This window comes from Accipiter gentilis, chromosome 3, assembly GCF_929443795.1.
Source record: "Accipiter gentilis chromosome 3, bAccGen1.1, whole genome shotgun sequence".
Classification (NCBI taxonomy): domain Eukaryota; kingdom Metazoa; phylum Chordata; class Aves; order Accipitriformes; family Accipitridae; genus Astur; species Astur gentilis.
Window position 1 is genome coordinate 14832400 of NC_064882.1, and position 12409 is coordinate 14844808.

General features: G+C 36.3%; 1 protein-coding gene across 20 annotated transcripts in view; it reads right to left on the bottom strand.

Annotated features, from left to right (window-relative positions):
• The window catches only part of PCM1 (pericentriolar material 1), a 45612-nt gene that overhangs the window by 31492 nt on the left and 1711 nt on the right, over positions 1-12409 (bottom strand). For 13 of the 20 annotated variants that reach the window (XM_049797749.1, XM_049797714.1, XM_049797722.1 and 10 more), the window contains exons 2-8: positions 10084-10202; positions 9276-9521; positions 7863-8135; positions 7136-7306; positions 6846-6962; positions 3352-3529; positions 308-417 (exon numbers count right to left, since the gene is read on the bottom strand). In XM_049797749.1, coding sequence (XP_049653706.1) covers positions 308-417; positions 3352-3529; positions 6846-6962; positions 7136-7306; positions 7863-8135; positions 9276-9521; positions 10084-10179 — 1191 coding nt within the window. In that variant the 5' untranslated portion in view covers positions 10180-10202. The other 7 variants (XM_049797780.1, XM_049797779.1, XM_049797715.1 and 4 more) reach the window with 4 other exon arrangements.

Below are 12409 nucleotides of genomic sequence, written 5' to 3' on the forward strand. Positions count from 1 at the left end.
AAGGGAAACTAATACTGTAAACTCTCGCGATATCACAATTATATACTGAGTTAATATACAATTATACTGCAATACAGAAACTACTTCTCAGGACTTTCATGAAAAACTGTGGGACAGAAAGCATAGATCAGTCACCCAATAACTCTTAGGAACACAAAAATGCTGAGCTTTCAAGTTTGGGGAAATCCTAATTACTCCACTACCAAATGCACACAAAATAAGCAAGACAAACATTTAACTGCACTGTTCAAAAGAGTAAGAAAAATGAGCAATGGCAAAACTTATACAGTGCAATCCAAGCACTGACCTGAGAATCATGAAGTTGGTTGTGAAAGCGTTGAATTAAGTCATTTAATTCTTCATTCAACTCTGATGTAAGGCTTACTCCTGAAACACTACCTGTAGTCTCTGTTACAACTGGCATACAGAAGGAGGAAGAAATGTAAATATTTTCCATAGTGATGAAATAACGGCTATTTTATGAAATTGTTTGGTTTAACAAGAACATCAATATACTGCAACTCTAAAAATACAGCAATTATTTTTAATGTTGTGTCCTTCCCACAAATTTTACTCTTGAAAAGTTACCTCATTATGGAAATTCTAACAAGCCAACTCACAGTTCCTTTGTGAATTCAGAACCATATAAAGGACTTTGTAAGTCTGTTCTGTGTTTTGCTAAAAAGGTCAGAGCAAAATTAAGAGAACCAAGTTGACTAGGGTTGATAGAAATGTTTTGCTTGTTCAAAACAAAATTGTTATTACTCAGTATAGCCAAACTAAGAACAGTGCATGTAATTTTACTTCCTTAAAATAATAGATGAACAGGACACCAAGTTCTCATCTTGCTATAAGTTGTAATCTTTACAGCTGCAAACAGAGTCTTGGGGGTTTGTCCTTCAAAAAGCTTTATGACAGGAATACATTAAAAAGAAAGCTTTTTTCCCCTCCCCAAAACCTCAAACAGTAGTAAGACACGGAAACGGCAGTTGAGAGATCCAAGTAACTCTTTCTTTGTTCACAAATAGGAAACAACACTTCTTAAGAAAAATCAAGCACAAATATTACTTATTTTCCCCATCGATCATGACTTTGTTACCTGCAAAATAAAGTTTTACTATTTTCAAGTTTAAAAACATTTATTTTGCCCTATGTTGAATTTGAATCTTTACATTTCCTACCCTACAGTTCTGGCACATACCACATCTTGAAGTCAGTCAACAGAAACAGCAGCAAGAAACCATTATTAAGAGTGACATAAGTGGAAATGTGAAAAAAGTAAAAACACCACCAAAGAATTAAAAAAAAATAATCTAATTTATCATAAGTAATCCCATTTTCTACCCACTTCATCTACCCACTCCTCATCAAGATGCTGTTTTGTATATTTGAGGAAAGAAGAGAAAGCATATTCCATCGCAGGTCTACTGCTGTAGAGCAGATAGCAGAAAAGCAATTACTGAAAATCATTTAAGAAACAAGGAAACACCTTTCAAAGGCACTTGCTTCTCTTGCTCCTGTGGTAGCTTTCTAAAAGCTCTCTACCTAACAATTTCTCTGCTTCTCTTCCTACACTAAAATCTGGAGTTTTCTTAACTAGTCCCACCTTCTTTCCTATAGTCTATCAAATCAAGGACAGGAGAAAAAGCAGAAAGAGGAGCTCATAAAAGCAAGGAACCTTAAGGAGAGACTTTTTGTAAAATGTAGAAACCAATGCTTATATTTCCACAAATTAAGCTATTTTAAATACAAAAACTAACTGTAGTAAGAACTGCTATCCCATTGTCATGGTTTAACCCCAGCCAGCAACTAAGCACCACGCAGCTGCTCACTCACTCCCCCCCCCCCCCCAAGTGGCATAGGGGAGAAAATCAGGAAAAGTAGTAAAACTTGTGGGTTGAGATAAGAATGGTTTAATAGAATATAAAAAGAAGAAACTAATAATGATAACACTAATAAAGTGACAGCAGTAATGATAAAAGGATTGGAATATACAAATGATGCAATTGCTCACCACCTGCCAATCAACACCCAGTTAATCCCCAAGAGGCAATCCCCCTGCCCCAACTCCCCCCAGTTCCTATACTAGATGTGATGTCACATGGTATGGAATACCCCTTTGGCCCCTTTGGGTCAGCTGCCCTGGCTGTGCCTTGTGCCAACTTCTTGTGCCCCTCCAGCTTTCTCACTGGCTGGGCATGAGAAACTGAAAAATCCTCAACTTTAGACTGAACATTACTTAGCAACAACTGAAAACATCAGCGTTATCAACATTCTTCTCATACTGAACTCAGAACATAGCACTGTACCAGCAACCAGGAAGACAATTAACTCTATCCCAGCTGAAACCAGGACACCCATATACCATCTAATCAAGCCTAATGGCAACTCTTATGGGGAAGAGTCATGGAATAGTAACACAGGCTAAATCTGAGCTTGCTCAGTGCAAAAATATCATTCCCTATGACTGCACACATAACTGTACTCCATTTCCAAAGAAAACTGAACAGGATTTAGGGAGGGGTGGAGGGCAGGATGAGTTTCCAACAAACAAAAGATAATTCACATGTCAGCAGTGCACAAATCAAGGACAACTGTCTCCCTTTTAAGATAGAACTCTTGAAAAAACAACTCTGCTGACAACCTTTAAGGAGATACAAAAAGACATCTCTGTCCCAGAGATAATTTTTGAAAAGTTGGGAAAATATGAACACCAATTAGAAGAATGCTTTTAAAACTGAAGGTTATAACATAATGGTGGTGCTCTATTATCAGAATCATGCCCCCAATTCACATTCCATAGAATTTCAGAGTTCTCGTTTCATATTTACTTATGTAACTGCTCTAGCAACTTCCTCCTTTCTTTTATTGGATAAACCATTAGTCTCCCAATGGCTGTTAAACTGTCAAGCAACTAGCCACCAAAAAAAAAAAAATCCCATGAAAATGCAAACAAAAACTCAAACTACCAACTGCCTATAGCCAGAAGGATGCAGAAAGCGAGAGAAGACTCTGTATACCCCATTCCGATTCTTTCCTTCAAAGGCCTGGTACAATGATGGAGATGAGAGGCAGACTCCTAATCTGACATGGTAGACCAATTCTTAGGAGAAAAACCCACACTTAGGATTTTACAAGTAAACCACAGAAATCGGCTGTGTGGTTTTTAGCTGCCACATCATTTTACAATGTCACATTGTCAACTCTTTTCAGAAATAGAAGCCTTGCAGTAATTTTTTTAAAAAGTGCATTATTAAAAAAAAGACTTTTTAATGTGTATTCGACAATCCCAGTTTTAATCATTCAATCAGCATGCTAACATGCTATCAAAGGCACCAACATTCCACATACCAGAATCATCCATGACAGCAATTGCTTGCTCTGCTTTATGCTGCAAAGCAAGAAGAGCTGCCTGTCTTCCTTGAAGAGCCTTTAATTGCTCCTGCTGTTGCAGCATCCTTTTCAATAAATCATGCTGCTTCTTCAAGTTCTCCAACTCCTCTTTAGCCTCCTGTTGAGGATCCCTGGCCTGCAAGATATGGAAGAACATTACCATAATCATGACAATTTATTAGTTGAGTACTAGGGACAGAAGTGTCAAAACAAGCAAGACTAATAGAACCAAACAGCCTGATAGGTCTAAAAAGGTGAAAATGAAACGACTTCACCTTTCCAGTAGTCCTTTTCAGTCTAAAAATTTTAGACATCCAACAGGGAGAAGCCTGTACCACCAAGACATGGTTACCACTCCTGGGAGTTAAGTTTTCTTTAGAAATTCAGTCAGCTATCCTAACATGTCCCAAAGACTACGCCAAGCATCCCTGTCTTTTAAATCATATAAGAGGATATTCAGCTATAAGACTAGTAAACTAAGCAAGATAAGGCATAGCATCATGGAGCAACATATAATACAAGATCTAGACTGATTTACTGGCCTAAAATTTCTAAGTTTTCAGCAAAATGTTTGGGGCAGTTATTCTTCTCTAATGTGTTTAGTTTTGTATGCAACATTTATGCCATAGATACTAAAATAGACCAGTTTAGGTAAACCAATTTCAAAATAAAAACATGCACAGAATCCCCCCCATACTATATTTCCAAACACATGAAAATAGATCTGAAGGAACAAAAGCATGTTGAGCAGTAAAAATGTAGTAAAACTAAGTTATTGCCCTCATCCTACCCTAATTAAAAGCTGGAGATTTGCCTCAAAACTTTTTTCAAGGATGGTCGGCAAATTAAGTATTTTAATGAGACATCCACAGTTAAGATTTTGATCCTGTTTGAAGTTCGATTATTGCACTATGCAGATAAAATCATGGAAAATTTTGCCTCCTTTTTGTTAGGAGTTGACAAGTATTTAAAAAGAACATTACTAACTTAAAAGCATCATCTTCTCTCCACATAGTGCTGAATTCCTGAAGTACAAAATTCTCTCAGTCCAAAAAATCTGCATCAAATGTCAGAATAGAAGCAGGCATCTTATTAACTAGTTCTGGGTACCAGGGAATGCTCAACTTTCCAGCAAAGAAAGAACACATCCAGAATTCTAAACTTCTCATAGTGTCACTAAAACATGCACTGCAGCTGGCACTGATCATTTCTGTTAACCCTTCATCTTTATATACAAAAAGCAGAGTAGAGGCAAAACAGAGTACACAACGAAATCAACACAGGAAGGAATGAAGGAAAGGAAGGGAAAAAGGAGATGTGTCTCAGTCTTGCCCACCTATTAAATAATCCAAGCTTTATCTAAAAGTACCAGATTTGCTTGAGTTAATTAAAATCACATAGCAAATTTTTCAAGCTTAGTTCTACTGTTAGACTAATAAGCTTGACAAAACATTTAAGCCTTTTATTTTATGGAAAAAAAAATAATCAAACTTAGCTATAGAAAAGCTGGTAACAAATAACAAAAGAAGTTTTAGACTCCAAGCCCCTTAGTCTTCCCCTTTCCAACCAAATACTTATATAAACAGCTATTACAAAAACATTTGCTACTACTCTCTAATTTATTTTCTCTATATGGTATTAGTTTAATTTTGCATTGGCAGACTATTGGTGTAAACATGACAAGTGTCCAGAAGTCACATTACAATACATTTTCCCAGAAAGAGAACAGCAAAATTGGAAGGATCATCTACATAAAATCAGAACACCTGCTGTACAGAGTTATACATAGTTGTAGTACTTTCTCTGTCAATGTTGATACTTCAGAAGCGAAAGTTGTCAAACTCTAGGCAAAGAAAATTCATTCAATGAAAAGACAGCTGGATACAGATAAGCAGGCCAAATGGGAACATTCACTGTAAGTAACAAATACATTTGAAGCAGTTAACAAGCCGGGGGCTGGGGGGGAGGAAATCAGCATGTATAAACCCCATTTGAGGCTAAAGTAATATTGAATATTGAAGTGTACCTTTGAAGACAATCCATGTTCTTGGCTATTAATCCTACAAGGCCACATTTCCCTGTCATTCAGAGCAGCTCTGTCACTTTTCCCTTTAGGGTTTGCTGTAACATCAATGTCTGTAACCTGTTCCTGTGAAGCTGAATTCCCTAGTTTGTCCTCAACGCGGGGCCGAATGCTCAAACTAAAAGATACCTCCTTTATTAAATAGTTTAGTATGTTAGATTTTGAACATGTGCTCCAACTTAGCATGCATTTTTAAGTTACAAACCTACCCACTTGTACCTTGTCGAATAATGAAAACTAGTATCAAATAAAATCTACTAAAAAGCAAAAACATTTTTAGTCATTCTTAGGAATCTTCGTAACAATAAGGCTCCGTATAGCAAACTAACCTTATAAGACTAAAAGCATTCATTCTGCATGTAGTATATTTAAGCTGCATGTACAGAGAAATTAGATGCAAAATGAAAAGCCAAACGTAAAACTAAACCCCATTTTGCAAAGATGAAGAAAAATGCAAGTTTACATGCATACTTCCTAAAAACTGTACTGGTCTTTTTCTGCATTTTTCCATTAGTTTATTTTAAAAATTAAAAGTACATCTTCTATGTCCACCATTTAATTCCTTCACAGGGATAGAAAGAGTTCTTCCAAAGCTAAAAATTATTTTAAAACTTCTTAATGTTTTAACTGCTGTTTTACTTCCAAGCACGTAAACTCTCCTCATCTGTAGAACATTCAGCGTACTAACTGGCCAAAGGAGTACTAGCTCTCTAGTACTCACTCTTCCTCAGTATAGTAGTATTGGAAGATGTAAAACATAAGTTTTTGTATCTACTACAAGAATTGTTTACCCCATTAATATAAAAGCTTTTATAAGTAGAAAGGAAGATTGTCTGTGTATCTCAACTAAATTCAGAGCACGTTTTCTAAAAGGTGCTCATCTCCAAAAGAACGAAAGAAACTTCTGTGTTAGGTCAATATTTCTATCATATCACTAGAAACATGTTTGGGCAATGGCCCACTAATACTCATTTCTAACCCTCTCCTAACCCAACTCCAGCAAGTTTTCCCCACTAACAGAAACAGACTTATAGATTAAATACTGTGTAGAAAACTATTCCTTCCTACACCAAAACAGTTGATGCTCTGCCAAAGTAAGTATTTAACCTGTCATCTTACTTTCAAGAAAGACTAAAGATTTTCTAAAAACTAATCAAGATAATATTGTTGTCATGACAGAATCATTAATTTTTTCCACATATTAAAAAAACTAATAATTAAAACAATCCACACATGCATGAACACCTCCTGAACAGAGTGTTTGGGGATTTACTATTTTTTAATTGAACTGCAGATTATGACACTATCACAACAATCACGAAAACAAAGTCTTCATTTCTAGCACCTTAATTACTAAAAGACAGCTTACCGTGGTATCTGAAGCTTCAGACTGCACATCAATGTTTAGCAATGTGCTCTCACCTACAGAACCAGATCCCACAGCTGAATCTATAGTCCGAACATCATCCTTCTCATTTTCTCTAGCCTGAAATATTTCATTGGCATAAATCAAAAGCTATATAAAGGGGCAGTAAAAATGAACTATGGAAGGTACTACATCAAAACAAACACCCCCAGTAGCACCATCAAAACATCAATGGTCAACTCCTAAAAAAAGCTTACAGTGCAGAAACAAATATATTATGTTCTCAAACTTACAAGCATCTTTTGCAAAAATTTCAGATAGGATTTCTCCTGCTCTTTAAGGTGATCTATAAGGTGTGATAAACGCTCAACATTGGCCGATCTTTCATTTTTCTCTACCAGATCATCCCGCATGGAGCTGGCCTTAGCAATATAGTCGCGAATTTGAACTAGTCTGCTCACAATCTGTAAAGACACTGAAGTTACTGAATGCATTCAGCTACAGCTTTAATGTATTTAATGCACAAGACATGGTGACAGCAACAGCAAAATAGTAATTAAAGGGGTGACATACTAGAATTTTCAATCCTATAAGCACACTTTTGCAACTGGTTGAAAGTCAACAGCTTTTATAAGGATAGATTTAGGCATGCGTGAAGTTGCAGGGCTGAAGCATGGGGCTTCTTGTCACCATAGGCTAAAACAGAACTGAGCTCATTGACATATGAAAATATTAAACTGTGAGATTATTTTCTGGAACTGTATAAGAGAACCATCTCCAAGATGAAAATTAATACTGCTTCTCTTACCAATAAACAAATTTCTAAAGAACAATACATGATTAAGTTTAGTTTCACATATTCCTCAAGTTGCCTTTTAGAACAGTGGGAGGATAAGTATTTCCAGTAAAGATTTAAGTTACACTTTTCAGAAATTTAGAAAGATGCACTGAAAAGTAACAAGGTAATTAAAATCTTTCTATATATCAATATTCTGTAGATTTTATAGGCTATATAACTACCTGGCTACTATCCATAGCTGGTTCTCCCCTTCCATCTTCTTGAGCAGAGACTTGACGATTTTGCAAGAAATCCTTGCTTAGAGCAGCTCCAAACAACTCTTTACATTGCACTGAAACCCCACTTTCCTTTTTTTGGGAACCTGAGGCAGGATCTTTGCTTTTGTTAGTGTTGATCTGCAGCGACAGGAAGTTGAATGGTTTTTTGTTTTCATTAAGTTGACGTTTGTTGTTAGCAGCCGTTGCTCTGCCTTGAGAATCACTTCCAATGCTTCTCTATAAACAAACAAACAAAAACCAAGAACAATTGCTTTATTTTTTTCCTCCAATATGTTCTCAACACCGATTAGTTTCACTGCTTGGATTACCAGTTCTGCAGTATTATTAGACTGATTTTAAAGTTACCTTATTAGTCACCAACTAGCCAAAAGCCAGCTAAAGACAGTGCTGGTGATTTTTGCCTATAGCTTTCGGAAAGCAAGCCCACCCTCCCAGGACAGCTGAAAAGCAAAAGGGTTCTGCAGCTCCTCAGAGTTTAGTTTCTCATCCTTGGCTGTGGCCTCCACCTTTACTACAGTGAAAGGCATTGTACTTCTCCAGGTACATTTGAGAGAATAACAATAATAAAAGAGCAACACATTCACTTGCAGAATACGATACCTCGTAACTTCAGCTTTTCTTTAGAAGCTTCTGAATAGCAACTTGTTGCCATAACATACAGTTGGGAAGGAAGTTATGCCCAGTCTTTATATTCTATATTCTAAGTCAAAGCAATGATTCACATTTGAAAGAATCTTCACAACCCAAACACGATAACAACAAACTCCGGCAAATATTAACAAGCCTCTATTCTAAAACTGTTAGCACAAATTTATGCCTTGTCACCAAAGAATTAAACCCTCATACTTTTCACTGTTTTGGACAAGGGAAGTATGAACGTGCCCTGTTCCCAAAGAAGCAGTTATGGCTCAAGAATTCATGCCATACATTTCTCTACACTCTACTGAGAGGTTTTTAATGTTACTCTTCTGCTTAATCCACAAGGATAACAATGTTCAGAATCACAAACTGGCACTTCAACAACAGATTTTCAGAATAAGGTAACAGATATTTTCAAGTGACAGACGAGTATGATGAGTAAGAAATACTGATCTGAGGACTGATTGAGAGGAAGAAAGTGAAGACAGCTAGCATACTCTTAAGCATAGGAATGCCACGGTTCTGAACTTTCCAAAATTTTCTCAAGTTCAAAATCAGAACTTTGATTTGGCTCCCATGGTGCCTATAAGCTTTTTTTTTTTTTTTTTTTTTAACTTAATCACTTATGAAAGCTTTCTTTATTCATCTGTCAATTTAAGAGATAGCTAAATAAATTTTATAGTCATATTTATAGCAGGAGATAGTATTCACACAAACCTGATCCAGATCACTGAAGTTTATTCTTTGTTTAAGCCTTTCTAGTTCAGCCTGCTCTGGAACAGACATCTGGGTCACATATCGAGCATGAGGAAAACTATGAGGAGTTCTGGTCTTCCGTCGTCCCATTCCAGGTGAGGATTCTGGAGATATATCATTAGTAAGCCTTGTTTCAGCTTCCCCACCAAGCTTTTTCTTGTTTTTTTCTGAAGATCTGTTTGCTTTCTTCTGTTGACTTCCCCAGTCCTTAAGGAGAAAGAGAGGAAAGAAAAAAAGTCATTTTTTATCCACATAGACAAAAAGTAAGTTTTAATTCAGCAAAAGAGTTTGCTTCCATTTTAGATGTAAAAATAAAAGGCAATATCAAAATATGCACTAAGTCTTCTAGAGCAAACATCACATTACAAAATATAATTTTTTCCACTGCATAAACTAAAAAGAACTTTTCAGGAAATTTTAAACCCATTTCATCCTACAATGCATTAAATTAATTTCAAATGAAGCTAAAATTGTATTTTTCTTCTTTGCTGAAGACTCTTCAGCTGTTTAGAACTTTGCTTTTGTGTCTAGCTACTTTATTTATCCAAAACACTTCCCATAAACACATCTAGACTTCACAACCTCTGAATTACACTCATTGCTTGCTTACTTGTACCTCAATTATTTCTATTTGTTTTGTAGACACCTATCTGTAATGCTGTACTGGCAAAGCTTAGGGTTTTGCATTGTTACCTGCCACTATCAGAATCTACCTGGTAATTTTAACAACCAGCATAAAATGGCAATTGAAAGATAAGATTAATTATACCGTGTTGTTCAGCCGGTCATCAAGGCTCTCATTGCTCCAGCTAGGCAAGTCCTGATCATTCATGCCTTCTTCAAAGGGACCACCTCCTGTTGCCATGACAAGCAATCAATAAAAAGACTCTAAAAGAAATAGTTGAAAGAAATGTGCTGTATTAAAATCATTTATGCAAAATATTTTAAAGATTCACAATCTGAGATGACAACTATATACTCATTGTAAAATGCAAACACAAGACTGTTTTAGGAAACTAAACCCCATTTAGTGAACTGTGTTACTAAAAAAGTTGTTAAAGCTGAAAGATCAGAAACAAAGTATCCCTTTACAGCAGTAAAATTAAATTAGCCTGTTCAAAAAGGTGAAGAATACATAACTCTGTATACTCTCAGGCTGCAATAAAAACTGTGTAGCCTAAGTGCTGCTGGCACAGTTCCACTGCACAACACTACAAACTTTTTCTTTGTAACAGCTACGAAGTTCTGTTACAGATGTAGAAGAAAAACAGTCTTGCAGAGAATTACTTTTTCCGACTAGGTTTAACTGCTACATTAGGACATAATCCTAGCTTTATAGGATTATATCAAAAAGGATCATTTATTTCTAACATTTTACTGCAACCTATCTACTACTAATTTTCAGGCCAAGATTTCACACAGTGCATGTGAAGAAATCACCTAAAACTTAAGATTAAGAAGTATCCAAGAAGGTGGGGGTTTTTTTAATAATCAGTTCCAGAAGAAAAATGATTAATCCTGAACTAAGTTTAAAAGCTGTACTAGTACACCTATCTTGCTTAGGTATATTCAATCAAAATCACACAGTACAGCCCTCTCAGTAGGCACACATGCACGAAGCAGTATTTTTATGCAAACACAGCCTATTACTATACCATTAAGGAAAGGGGATCTACCAGGAATGCTCATTATACCATAACCACATCTCCACTCGGCAGTGTACCAACCTAAGTCACACTAACACAGTTAGGAGTAATTCAGCTCCTGCATCTCACAATCAGAATCACAACACAGATAAAGTTAAGTGCCTGCTCCTTTGGGAATTGGCAGATCTGTCCCCTACTGTCCTTGTACATTCATTCATACTCCCTTCTTCATCCCAACAGAAGTGTCCACTAGGCTGTGCAGTTAGAGGGTACCTTCTATAAACTAGCTAGCCAACGAATAAAACTGAAATTAAAAAAAAAAAATAGATGAGTTCTCAACTGGATAAGCTCCCTGATCTGGCTAACCTTATGACTATATAAGAACTGTAGGCTCAAGGAAAGCAAATAAAAGCCATGTCATCCGGAGGAACGAAACCCAGACAGATCAACTGTAAAACCACACCTTTTGTGCAAATTTCACCCATGTGAACTGTCATATTTATTTAGCAAATAAGAACACAATGCCCTTCCACTTTTTCTTTGTTTTCATGTAGAAGCAGAAGCATCCTCTATTCACAGGGAAGCTCTCCTGGCAACCCAAGGTAAATTTGACAAGCATTCAAAACAAATGCATATTTATCAGTTTAACTTACTTTAGAAAACAGCTGTGTTTTGTAACAACTTTCTTCAGTTACAGACAAACTGTTCAGCTTCGTAGATGCTCAAGACCCAACATTTCAACTGGCACTCTATCCTGACCTATGCCACTAAGCATAGTGATTTCATGTTGACCAGATTCAGAGGCCATCTGAGTTTACAATCCAGTTCAGTAAGCCATTTCCTCATCCTCATGTTATACAATTCTACTAAAACCATAGCAAAAGAAGATTTTCCCTACCTTCCGCTGCAAAAACAAGTGGCAGTATTCATCTTTATATAACACAAATACCTATTCACATTGATTTCATTTAAAACTTTCACAAAAGCTATCTTCAACTACTTTTGCTGTAGGAGTCTCCAATTACCTCTGAAGTAAATTCACTGCCACAGATGGAACATTCTGAATATTCTCAAACAAGGACAGTAGGCATACACCAATGCACCCTAATAAATACAGCTCAAAAATAACAACATCCCAATTACTTCCAGCACGCAGATTTTGAAGTGTTCTAACAGAACTGTGCCCTTCCCAGACAGCAAGTTTCTAAACATTCGTATTATAGTCTTCGATACTTCCAAATAAGTTATATTCAAGTAAGCTTAAGATCACAGAGCTATACTGCTATTTTAACCCTTCAACTCAGTTAAAAAAACAAAAAAAAAAAACACAAAGAGGTTCAGCCTGCTTTTTTCTTAAACTCTCCCAGATGAAGCAGTGTTTTTCACCTCCCCCCACACATGTCACTGATTTGTATTTTTTCTTACTTTTCATTTTACCATCTATTCCCA